Source organism: Chelonia mydas, chromosome 2 (genome assembly GCF_015237465.2).
Source record: "Chelonia mydas isolate rCheMyd1 chromosome 2, rCheMyd1.pri.v2, whole genome shotgun sequence".
Taxonomy (NCBI): Eukaryota; Metazoa; Chordata; order Testudines; family Cheloniidae; genus Chelonia; species Chelonia mydas.
In genome coordinates, this window is record NC_057850.1 from 105,505,278 (window position 1) to 105,519,000 (window position 13,723).

At 38.5% G+C, this 13,723-nt stretch overlaps 1 protein-coding gene across 5 annotated transcripts in view; it reads right to left on the minus strand.

The window, feature by feature from the left end:
• The window catches only part of CDKAL1 (CDK5 regulatory subunit associated protein 1 like 1), a 653,278-nt gene that overhangs the window by 353,089 nt on the left and 286,466 nt on the right, over positions 1-13,723 (minus strand). For all 5 annotated transcript variants that reach the window (XM_007054896.4, XM_043540055.1, XM_043540053.1 and 2 more), the window contains one exon: positions 3,844-3,947. In XM_007054896.4, the coding sequence (XP_007054958.3) occupies positions 3,844-3,947 (104 nt within the window). The remainder of the gene's footprint in view (positions 1-3,843; positions 3,948-13,723) is intronic.

The following is a 13,723-nucleotide window of genomic DNA, read 5'->3' on the forward strand; positions in this document are numbered from 1 at the left end:
ACATGCTTGACAAAAGGGAGAAAATCTTGTAGTGAATTACTGATAGGCTTTATGGAGGATTTGAAGGAGGAGGTTGTTTAGCCCACAAGAGCATTACATTTAATATATATAAAGAGCATTTAGAATCTTGGATAGATACTTTGTTTGGTAATGTTTCTCAGGCAGGCATTCTGTGCCAAAAAAAATTCTATTCACCATATTTTTAAATTTTGCAATTTTTATTTGTCAAATAAATGTAGGGGCTCCAGCATGGCATTAGGGAGCACAAGCCACTGGCTGCACAGAGGTGGGAGATCACTGTGCAGCTCCCCCTTACCCATGGGACACGGACTCAGCGGTGAGTCTGTACCCAACTGTAACACAGTGTGTCATAAATATAAAGGGAAGGGTAAACACCTTTAAAATCCCTCCTGGCCAGAGGAAAAACCTTTTCACCTGTAAAGGATTAAGAAGCTAGGATAGCCTTGCTGGCACCTGACCAAAATGACCAATGAGGAGACAAGATACTTTCAAAGCTGCGGGGGGGGGGGGGACAAAGGCTCTCTCTGTCTGTGTGCTGCTTTTGCCAGGAACAGAAAAGGAATGGAGTCTTAGAACTTAGTAAGTAATCTAGCTAGATATGCATTAGATTCTGTTTTGTTTAAATGGTTGATAAAATAAGCTGTGCTGAATGGAATGTATATTCCTGTTTTTGTATCTTTTTGTAACTTAAGATTTTGCCTAGAGGGATTCTCTATGTTTTGAATCTGATTACCCTGTAAGGTATTTACCATTCTGATTTTACAGAGGTGATTCTTTTACTTTTTCTTCTATTAAAATTCTTCTTTTAAGAACCCGATTGCTTTTTCATTGTTCTTAAGATCCAAGGGTTTGGGTTCGTGTTCACCTATGCAAATTGGTGAGGATTTTTATCAAGCCTTCCCCAGGAAAGGGGGTGTAGGGTTTGGGAGGATTTTTGGGGGAAAGACGTTTCCAAGTGGGCTCTTTCCCTGTTATATATTTGTTAGACGCTTGGTGGTGGCAGCAATGAAGTCCAAGGGCAAAAGGTAAAATAGTTTGTACCTTGGGGAAGTTTTAACCGAAGCTGGTAAAAATAAGCTTAGGGGGTTTTTCATGCAGGTCCCCACATCTGTACCCTAGAGTTCAGAGTGGGGAAGGAACCTTGACACAGTGCAAGGACCGAAACATCCAGAAACACCCCAGGGCCCTGCCTCTCTGTGCCAGGTACACCAGGTGTGGGCAAGCAGGCTCAGCAAGGCAGGATCCAAGTGTGTGAAGATCCAGATGTGGGTTGAGAGGGTTCTGTGTGGGGCAATCTGGGTGCGGGCAGCTCAGTGGGGGATCCAGGTGCAGAGGGACATCTGGAGGCACATGGGCTTGTTGGGGGGTTCTGGGTGCAATGGTAATGAGACTCTGCAGGGGCGTCCAGATGAAGGTGGTTGGGGCTCAGCAGGGGAGATCTGCAAGTGTGGGGGATAGAGCTCGGCAGAGGGGTCTGGGTGTGGGGCATTCAGTGGGGGATCCAGATACTGGGGGAGTGGGGCTCAGTGCGGTGGGGATCTGGGTGTCTCATCAGAGTGGTCCAGATGTAAGGGGAGTGGGGCTCATTGGGAGGGCAGGGGGTTCAGAGTGCAGGGGGTGAGGCTCAATGGGAAGGTCTGGGTATGAAGGGGTCTGGATTCACAGGGGGTTGGATGGATGGGGGTGCAGCTCCCTCCCCCTGCAGCTGAGGAGTGATGGGTGCAGGAAGTAGGGGCGGGGGGAGTTTGCAGAGCTTCCTGCAGCTGGAGGAGAAATCTGGGGGTGGGTCTTACCCAGCCCTGGATACCATTCAGGGGAAGAGGAAGCCCATCCTCCCCAGCCCAGCCGGGACTAGCAGCTGAGCCTGGCATAGGGTAGGAGCCACCAGCCGGGTCTTGCCCAGTCTTGTCCCCTGCCCCACAGTGATTTACTCTCTGCTGGCTACCCTGGGCACCCGAAACATACTGCTGGGGAGGGTCGCATGACCACTCTTGTGGCTTCCCTTTGCTTCCCCATCAGAAAGTCATTTTTGTGCAGGGAAGCAAAGAAATCTGGGGGGTGGAGGGGCATAAATTCTGTGCATGTCCAGTGGCACAGAATTCCCCCAGGAGTATACTGTGCATGTTGAAATAAAAACTTGTAAGCTTAGGCCTTGATTGTAAGCATTCCTACTCACAAAGGAAGGTTAAGTCCCATTGAAGATTTGTGCTTAAGTGGTTCCCTAAATAAGGGTGGATTTAGAACTTTCTTAAGTGCTGTGGCCTTATTACTTATGTAGCATCCATGTACATTTTTAGTCAAACACTAAAAACATATTAAAATAATATCTAAGCTCCAACTTGAACTCACAGAAACAAGAACATTCATAGTTAAGTAAAGGATAACCCATACTTCTTGTTCGTAGACACCGCAGATGTCTAAAAAGAAATGAGATATCACACACCATATCTGTCACTACATCTAGATGCAACAAGAAGATTTAAGGCTGTAGAGAGAAGCCATTCGATTTCATTTCCCTGGATTTAAATTAGAACATTTGTACTACTTTAACATAGTGGGCAAATTAATCCATGGAACAATGCCATTTACTTTAGTGAGTTTACACAAGGCATGAAATTGGCACAATAGCTGTATTTGTATTTGCTTGAAGGAAGGGTAAAGTTAGAGATTTATCCAGGGACAAACTGTAAACATTAGAATTCTTCTATGAGGATTGTAGTGCTTCCCAAGCAAGTGTATGAGCTATGGGCGGATAAAAACCTAGGAAATGGCAGCTTCGTAGCCACCCCGATTAAACATTCACATATCCAATAATAAATCAAAAGATGTCATTACAATTTTTCCATTTAGATTTTAAGCATATAATAGCTCCTAGTAAGAGATACTGTGGATCTTAATTGCTTCAAAATGAATCCTTAAACCCAACATCACAGTCAGAAACATCCTAGAGGAACTCCAGAAGACCCATTTTTAGAACAGCAATGCATCCTAAAAACACAGCATCATAAGAACTCTAATGAGGTTTTAATTAAATTTGCTTTTACTGTAAGCGTACATTCTATGGAAAATAATTGTTCTTATCACTTTACAATACATAAAGTAAAGGATTAAGAACCTCTAAAATTACTTTTAAAACACAAGCAATTTTTATTCTGTGTCACACAAAAGGATCTGTAATCAGAAAACTTTCTTCCCTCCTATTTTTAAGAAGGGCAAAAAAAAAGAAATAAAAAAAAATTCAAATCATCATCCTCAATAAACCTTGAGATGGACCTTTATATAAACAAGATAAAGGGCACGTCTACACTTACCTCCGCAGCGATCGATCCAGCGGGGGGGAGGGAGGGAATCAATTTATCCCATCTAGTGAAGACGCAATAAATCGACTGCCAAGCGCTCTCCCGTCGACTCCGGTACTCCACTGGAGCGAGAAGCGTAGGCGGAATCGACGGGGGAGCAGCAGCAGTCGACCTATTGTAGTGAATACACCGTGGTAAGTAGCTCTAAGCATGTCAACTTCAACTACGCTATTTTCATAGCTGAAGTTGCGTAGCTTAGACCGACTTTGCTCCCCCTGAGTGTAGACCAGGCCTAAGACCAATGAAATATTTCTGTGGAAATACTAACTCCTGGAAGTACTGGTGCATAATGTAATGAATGCAGGAATTAACTGCAGCGGGCACCAGCAAGCACACTTGCAACATCTTTGTAATACAAATAATACATTAACCTACCACCAAGTTTATCTTATAAAAGGAAATTACCTGTGGGAGTAAGATCTTGTAATCTTAAAGTTGATTTAGATAACTTGAATAACCTTACCTTGAAAAGACTGTTTGGCTCTGTCCACTAGTTCTTCAACTGGATAACTTGCTAGGTCTCCTCTGGCATGCTTGGTTTTGCAGTAGGTACATGCATTGAGACACCTATTTAAAAGTTTAAAATACATTAGTTTACTGTCAACAAATACCCTTCACAATACTTTAATACACACAATTGTAGCAAAACAAAAATACAACTTTTATATGTAAAAGTGCAGAGTACTACCAGCTTAATTTAAAAAAACAAACAAACATTTTCACACTAGTAAATCCGCCATATAAATTGGTCTGGTTTATTCTTCCTCCCTATTTTAGAGAGATAAAACCAAAGTAATTTACTCAGACTTTAAAAGCCAAAGGGTTAAACCCTACAGCCAGTGGAAATTTTGTGCAAGGACTACAGATCAGAAATCAAGGTCTTTCTAAAAAGTAACAGGCTCACAAGATTTTCACATGAAAGCCCTCTTTACAGTTTGAATTTTTGGCTATATTTCCCACCATTGCTACCTCCAGGTTCAGCTCCTGTGATGGCAGGGATGATGCAAGTGCAAGGCCCAGCACCTGCTGCTTCTGGCTTTTAAGCACTGTTTTATGCAGACCTGTCTACATTAGTGCTCCCACTATTGCTGGATGAGCAATTTTAGTCAAAAATCCAAGTGCAGACTTATTCAGACTTCAGTGTTACCATAAAAAACAAAAATGCATAAGAATCTAAGGACTAAGCTACAAATTTCCAGCCTTTTAGTCTAGAAATTAAACATGAACTCCACAGGCAGAATTACAACTCTATCTTCTCTTAAGATATTCAAATACGCATATAAGCCTTCATAAAATTTAGAAAAGAATTTAATGTGACAGAATCTTACAGTTCTCTTAAAACCATTCTGTATACTTTAAAAATCTTGAAAGAAACAGAACATTTTCCCCTCTCTTGTGTCTTATTTGGCTTAACAATATTAATGTATGAAATAGTGAAGGCAGAATCATTAAATGAGAAGAGAGTTTGATGACCCATTGGTGGATGGGAAGCATTAAGAAGAACACCCATAAGAAACTGCAAGAACTTCAGTGTGTCTAATTTATCTGAAATATATTAAAGCCAGATTAGTTCACTGCAGCATGGATGGGAGGATCATAAAATGCTCACTGCAAGCTTTTCTGGGATTAGTCTTGGCAGTGCCATGAACATCGTAAGGCAGAAAGTTAACAGCAGATTTTTTAAAAGCTGACTTATTTCCCCATAGCCATTTAGTAGGCAGAAGTAGAAAGAAAGAAAGAAAGAAAGAAAGAGAAAGAAAGAAAGAAAGTTACTCTTGTTCTTGGTTAAAAATAAATAATGTTCATTATCACAAACACAAAACCACTACTTCGATATTATAAAGCATTTGGATTCCAGAAAAATAATAGTCTGAATATGGAAATCATTTTAAACAATAACTAATGAAATATAGTAGGGCCCAGAAGAGTTTTCTGAAGCATGTTAATAAAGATAAAGAAACTAATCAAACAACTACATGATTTCATTTATCACTTGGGCACATAAACTGTGTTGCCATCTGTCAGGATGTCTGCAACCCCATGGAGTGGGAAACTAGTTGCCAGTGCCAGTTTTAAAAAAGGACCCAACAATATCATGGCTACCTGCACGTCTTTGGTTTCCACTTATTCAGGATTGGGGCACCAACAACTGCAGCCCAACTAGGTCTAGGGACACAGGGAATTCAAGCAATTGAATGATACCATTCAAATTGAATACAGGACTTTTATGGGATCCCAGATGGAAAATCAGAGTCTGGCATTCTGAATAGCTAATTTTACTGTGTCCCCAGTTTCAGGACCAAGCAAACATGTTAGGTGAGGAGTGTCATGTATCTGCAAGCAAAGTAATGAAAACCAGGCACATAAGGCTGCCAGGTCTTCTGGAGGTTTACAGCTGGGTCTCAGTGGCAAGGCAATCCTGAGGTGGCATAGAAGGAGGGCCATGCTCTGAAACCAGCTGTGGCCCTGGTACATGTCTTGGCAGTCAGGGAGCAGACGCCAGACATGACTAGTTCAAAACAAAAAATCATATTGGGCTTGAGTCCTTTTTTGCTTTGTTACAATGTATAAATGAGGCCCAAAGATTCCATTCCCATGCTAAACATCTGTAGAAGGGGTGCAATCCTACCCACACTCTGCTTCCCCCTCCTTTGATGTCCCCCCAAATGCCAGGGGCTCTCCAATCCACCAGTGTACACCCTTCCTGCAGACATCCTAAGATCCACAAGAGGTGACTATCTTAGGTGGTTTGCAGGAAAGAGAAGGAAACTTGGGGGTGCAGGAGGGATTCCCTTTCCTCACATCAAATAGATTTATCCAATACATTGACTTTTAAATGTTAACAGCTCTGCATCCTGAAGCTAAAGTTGGGGTGGGGGTTAGAGCTAGAATAATATTTTAACTATGGTGACAACCATTTTTAATATTTGCCTGATTAACTTCAATTTTAGTGGAAAAATTCTTCTCTTTCAACTGATATTCCCTACAATTGGCACTCATTTTGAGGTCCAACTTCACAAAGGAAAGAGATGTTTAGAAATCTTGTGTCTCCAGTAATCAATCAACATCCTATTTTAAGCTTGACAAAGCAGAACCATAGTAGCACTCCGATTTAAAATCTTAACTTTTAAAATCAGTTTTATCAACCAAACTTTGTTCCTGTGTGACAGAGCAAAAGTAGGTGAATGCAATAAGTATAATTTCATCTCTCTCCTCTGTTTCCGTTTTTGGCTAAATTTAGAATACTTTTTCAAATATTTCCTTTCTTATGGATTTAAGGTGACAGTGAGGGGGAGGGAAAGCAAAATATATAATGGAAATCAATTGCCACCTGATCTATGAAGTGGCTACAAAGATAATAGACAGAGTATTTATAATAAAACTTGATTTGCATTGCACACCCTTTTGAAACAAACTGCAGCTTCAGTTGCTTGCCTCCTAAGGCTCTAATCATATTAATCAAGATTACCATTACACCTTCGGAATAGAACACTTGTATCTCTGGGAGGACTCAGTGAAGGCCCACTTCTGATACTAGAGGGACAAATCATACTCTTGTATGAGGATCCCTAGTTGCTATTCACACGCTCAGGAATTACACTGAACAATACTTATAGACATGCCAACTTTTCCATAAAAAACAGGAACTAGAAGTAAGTATACAAAGAACTGAAATTATTTAAATTACATAAAATTACTGTTTTGAAAAAGGAAAGAGTGCCAGTTTCATCACCCTCTGTGAAAACAAAAGATTTTTACAGTTGAACCTTCAGGCCCGACCCCCTTTTTTCTTTTTCTTTCTTTTTTTTAAAGGAGCAGACGTGAATAGGAAGAGGAATTAAATTTTAAAGTATCTGTACTGGGGGGTCCACACGCACCACTAGTGAGCTATTTCTAAACTATGCCAAACTATGACTCAACTATGGTAATAAAAGATGAGGTCTCTCTCACCTTACAATATCTTCCTAAAATTTCACAGCTTCCTTACAATAATTTTTTTTGCCCTGAATGACATTAACCAGGATATTTCCATTTTTAACTCTCGAGGCAAGAAAATAAAAAGCAAATGGAATAATTCCACATAAAGGCAACCAAACAAGTGACTGGATATTAACAATAAAAAAGGTGAGAAAGTGAATGGCAGCATCCAGATTATCCAGTATAACCAAATGTACCAAACTCCAAAATAAAACAAAACTACAAATAGCATACTAGGGCAAATAACTTCAATTTTTTTTTTAGCTGTCTGCACATCAGGTCATAAAAGTCCAAATCAATGAATCTCTCCCTCTCATCTTGCTGTACCATTGATGGCGATGCTAGTATGATACATATTATTGTTCATATGTTTTTATTCTGACACTTGAGCAGTCATATTTGAATGTGAAAAAGCCTTAACTTTAGTAGGAATCCTGACTAGTAGTAGGTGAAGCTCCAAAGGTTTAGGGTCTGTTTCAATCAGCATCTAATAGTTCAGACATATATGATTCATGTTTAAAATTATCCAAACTTGGGTGGGACCCCTGTGACACTCCCCCAACCACTCTTTCCCTAAAAGGCCTTGCTAGTACCCAATCCTTCCTGCACAACCTCTTTCCTCTACAGACTGAATGGAAGAACTAGCTTCCTCCTATCTTCAAGGGCAAGACCAATAGCCTTGATTCTCCCTCCACAACTTTGGTTTAATGGGCACAGACTCCTCCCAACACAACCTGGAACATCTGGAAATATATCATAACAGCACCATTTTTCATGATATTTCAGAAGTCCCAGCCAGAAGATGCAAATGGGGAGGCGGGGGAGGGAGGAAGAGAGAAAGACCACTTTCCAAACATTTCATGTTAAGCAGGGTTTGGTTCTAAAAACAGAACATCTGTGTTCTGAGGAAGAGGAAAGAAAGGATCACTTTTTGCACATTTTATCGGAACCAATTCACCCATTACTAATATAGAATAAAAATATTCTTTGATATTCATGTAGTCTAGTCTATACCTTTCTTTTGGTAATCAAATTATATAGCAAAACAAAAGAAGATACACTTTTAAAATTCCATTCTGAAATACAAAAAGGGCCAATATTTACATACCATAATTTAAAATACTATCTGGAAATATATTTCTTAGCTCTCACTTGGCAAAAAAGTTAATTTTAGTACGATTTTTTTCAAGCTGCAGCTGATTGAAATAGATGCAATTTTCCATTAAATATTTACAAGAAAGAATTTGGCCTAAACACTTTTCAACAGATTCAAAAACAATCAGTCCTTGAAACTGTTAATTTAAAACATACCATAAGCATCACAGAAAAATCTGTGCTTCTTTCAAGTAAGCCACCCCAGCACTGTATCTTATTAACTGAAACCCATCAGCAAAATAGCCAAGGACCTAAAATTCCTTTCTTGTTCAAATGAACCAACTTGTGAATCTCTCACCTTAAAAATGACTCTGGAGCAAACTACCAGACCTACACACCTAGTGAATGGGACTCAAAAACAATACGCTAAAGCCACAAGAGAAATTTGTGTTTATGAATCACAAACCTACTTTAAATATTTGAAGTCTGCTCTTAATGCTGCTGTGTATAAATATAAGTAAAAAGTAACAAAAAGATATTACATACATTGATGGAAAATTATGAAGATTAATTAGCTTAATGCAAGAGCATCAAAAATCTACTTTGAGTGAAACCTTCAAGTGACTTATGAGCCTATATCCTATTTTCAAATGTGCTTAAGTCAATGAGACACTTTGTTCATGTCCCTGCAATTCTGAAATGGAGAGATAGGGAACATAAGACTTTACCCCACTCAAGTGAATTTGTGCTTAAGTGCTCTATTTTGTAAAAGGAGACTTTTCATTTTTGAAAATTAAATATTTGTCAGAAAAATATATTGAAAATGAAAGGATATCCCTTACAGGAAGGACGAATTAGGAATAAAACTTATGACAGCAGAAGAATAAAGACAACTCTAATCTGTGGATTTTTGCAGTAGATGAAAATAGTGGTATGTTTATACTTGAAACGCTATAGCAGCACAGCTGTACTGCTGTAGTGCTTCAGTGTAGACATTGCCTATGCCAACAGCAGGGCTTCTCCAATCGGCATAGGTAATCTACCTCCCCAAAAGGCAACCTAGCACTGTCTACACTATGGGTTAGGTCAATATAGCTACGTTTCCCAGGAGCGTGGATTTTTCACACCCAAGTGACAAAGCTATATCAATATAAATTCCTACTGTAGACCAGCCTTGAAAACAGACACATTCAAGCTGAAATCCTGGTTCCACTGAAGTTAATGGTAGGTTTGCCATTGACTTCTATGGAGCCAAGATTTCACTCTAAAATATTTAAAGTATAAAATGCATTTCATCCAAGGATCACCAAAGACCTCAAATTTTATAAACCACTTATAGTTTACAAAATGCACTTCACCCATGTCTAGCAGTGCCAACCAATATTAACAACAGAGAAAAATGAAGAAACTCTTATCTATTTGGAAGTAATATAAAAATGTCAGGTAGGCAAAACGCAATTTTTCAATTGGAATTTAGTCAGAACACAAGTACTAATACTTATCTTTCTGGTATGGGATTTGTAACGATTACTTTATGTCTCAGTACTATTCCCTTGATATCACAATGGAATACTGCTACAGTACAGACTCAAAAAGCGCCATCCTTTTGACTGAATTACCAACATTACCTTCCACTTCTACTGTAAGTCTTCCTTGGAAGGAATCACCAATTCCAACCCTGAATTACTTTGCATTAACAAAGTAGTAGATTTCCAAAAAGGAAAGTACATTTACTAGTGTCAAAACATAATATTAATACTTCCTGGAAAAGACTTGAGCCCATTCCAATTTTTTTGTAAAGAAATTATATTTCATTCAAATTCTAACAAAGTTATCTTAAAAAGAGATTTTCCCTTTAACCACATTACATTTGAGTAAAAATGCTAGTAATAGGTATTCTAAATAGGGAAAAATGCTACTAACTACCAATAGAAGAACTTACAGATGTTCCACAAATATAAGCTCATGTGTTTGTAGCCAGATTTCTAGGGAAGTGAAATCCCATACTCAAAACAATGCAATTCTTTATAAACATTTATTACAGTAATAGGGTCAAACATGACGTATGTTTGCTAAAATTACATCTCCATAAAATGCTGCATGTACGGTGACCTGATAGCAAGTGTGAAAAATCGGGACGGGGGTGGGGGGTAATAGGTGCCTATGTAAGAAAAAGCTCCAAAAAATTGGGACTGTCCCTGTAAAATCGGGACATCTGGTCACCCTAGCTGCACTGCACTGCAACAATTTTCTAATTTTTAGTGAATTGAGTTAAAGTTGATTCAATGGATATCAAATTTAGCACATTGTGCAATCACACACAATGGCGCTAAATATATATATATTTCATTTTACACATGAATGTCCTCTTACCCATAACTTTCTGCAATTTCCCTACAGGTTATTTCAATCCATTAAACAATAAGCAAGATTTTTTTCTTTATAGATTACTTTGTTTTTTAACTCTGTATTCAAAGTGTATTCCTAACATTAATTTTGCAACACCCCAATTATTTAAGTGGGAAAACATACCTGATAAAAACAGGACTTCTCTAAAATTAGGATCTATCATATAAATATCTATTTAAGGTAAATAACCAAAATACTTTAGAAACTTCTTTGAAAAAAAGAGTTTGCAAACCATACTTCTTAAAAGAAGTATATCTCAAGTAGAGTCTCTCAATGAAATACATAACACTGAAACGTCAACATGCTTCAGAGAAATTCCACACCGTGTGGAATGCTTATGGTTCAAACATTTCTCTCAAATTGCAATGCAACTATAGGATGCTATTACTGGAGTAGATAATCCATCCTTTGCCCATCACCTGGGAACAGGATGAACTTTTGAAAAGACAGCTGTCTTCTACAGAAGAGCCTAAGGGCAAGCTTTTTCCACTTGGTCATATCTGACCTATGATGAGGTGACTCTCCTATTTTATTTGGGGGTGGTTGTTTCATTGGTTTGACAGATTATAATCATACGATTCGTATTTTGTATTTTTCATGTGTGAATATTTTGTGAGAAACTCAACTCTCACACTCAAGTTGGGGGTGATTCAGGCACACATAGACCTGTAAGTGTCACAGTGGCAACTGAATAATAATGGCTCTTTGCACTTCTACTTAAATGGTCATAGAGCTCCCAAGGGAGATATAGGACATTTTAGCAACTTGGAAATTAGAATAAATACAACCATCCATTAAGAAAAAAGTCATGGTCTAGTACTTTGAAACCGGGACCGGGTAATAGGGTCTTCCAATTTTTTAACTAGAACTCAGACAGAAGCTCCACACTCTGGCCTTGGGCAAGTCACATAACCTCTTTGTTTTAATTCATTATTTGCAAAATGGGTGTATCATCTATAACTACCTCAAAAGGCTGTGAGACAATCCGATAATGATTGTAAAGCACTTTGAATATAAAAGATCTATATAAGTGTACTGAGTTAACCATACAGAAGCAAAGCAGCTATGCACTAGAATAGTTTGGTTAACTATACAGTAACTGCTTTTAAGGAAACTGCACCATAACATTCATTACAATATACTGTTGAAAATCAGGAAAAAGAGTATTTAAAAGAGTTAAACATAGCCATTTAAAATATCAACAAGCAGTGAGACTACATTATGAATTAACCTGTGACCACATTTTTTCTAGCTAAATACTGCTCAATACTCATTGCCCAAAATCAGTATTTTTTTTCTTCTTGTACTCCGTCTAATATCCCAACACCCTGACCAACACAGCTGTGTTAGCGGAAATCCGTAGTGTAGATATAGCCATTGATCAGCTTCTGAATTTGGCCCAGCCACCACTCCAGGCGTAGGCCTTGGTAAATGGAAAGGCTTTGCATAGGACCCTGAAGATTCACAAGAGGGGAGGGGATAGCTCAGTGGTTTGAGCATTGGCCTGCTAGACACAGGGTTGTGAGTTCAATCCTTGAGGGGACCATTTAGGGATCTGGGGGAAAAAAAAATAAAAAAAAATTGAGCTCTACTGGAAGAATGTGGGAAACCAAGGTGAAGACTAACCCTTCTTCCCCATACTGAGTTCAATCTGCCAGCAGCCATTCAAGTCTAGTGACTCCTATCATATCACATATGTACTTGACTGCTCAAGCAGTGAATAGGCAGAGATGCAGCCTCTCAGACCACTAAAAGCTTGTCTAATCTGAAAATGCCATGTTTCTTCAGAGTATGCAGTGTTCAGTGTATTTCCCTGTATATAAAGAATACATAGGGAACACTGCAAATTATATTATTTACCTTTTTAAGGCAATTGAAACATGTTTAGTGCTCAACTATATATAGCTTTATAAACCCAAACTATACATAGTTTTATAAATCTGCCTTGAACACATTTTATTATGAATTTGAGCTGCAACAACATGTCAAAAGCACACAGTAAGAATTGAAGCGTGTTTAAGGCTTTTGGAGGGGGGTGTTTAAGGAGGATCAGTGAGTGATATTTCTTTATATAATTAAATGTTGACTTTACTGCCAACTACAATTATGTATAACTAATGATTAAACTCAAAAAGTTTTAAAATTAAACTAATGGTTTGTTTTTTAATTCATGTGTACACTGAACTAAAACAGTATTCAAGGAAATAAAACAAACTAAGAAAATGTATATTTCACCACTTTCTAAGGGAGGCAGATCTGCATTTGAGTATTTTAATAGACAAAAAGAGCCTCAGCAATCCTTTGCAAATGGCAGGGACATGCAAAGGAAAAACAATCAGTCAAACTTTTATATAAGCAATACACTTAGTACACCATGGATGAGCAAAAATTAGCAGCGACTGAACCAGCTACTGTATATAGAAAACTGTTAAAAAGTAGACCACAGCCTGTGATAAGAGCTATTGTTTTCACTTCCTGAATGGCTTTTGGGACAGAACCTTTTAGAGTGATGAAATCTCACAGGAAACATTAGGTTAGAGTCCATTCTGTAACATACAACAGGTACCAAACTCTGATTCTTGGGATAAAAGGTATTGTTTTAACACTGGTCAAAACATCCGGGCGGGGGGGGGGGGGGGGGGAAGGGGGGTGTTGTTATATTTCAGCAGTGTTGAAACTCGAAAGCTTAATTTAGACACTTGAGATAGTTATCAGACACATTTCCCAAAAAAGCATTTGTAAAATGTCTGTGGGAAAATGGGCCTTAATTGTCTGCGTAAAATAATAGCGAAAGTAATTGCATAATAAAAACAGAAATGCAACATTTATCACTTGAAAAGAAGCCCTTCCCAATTATTTTG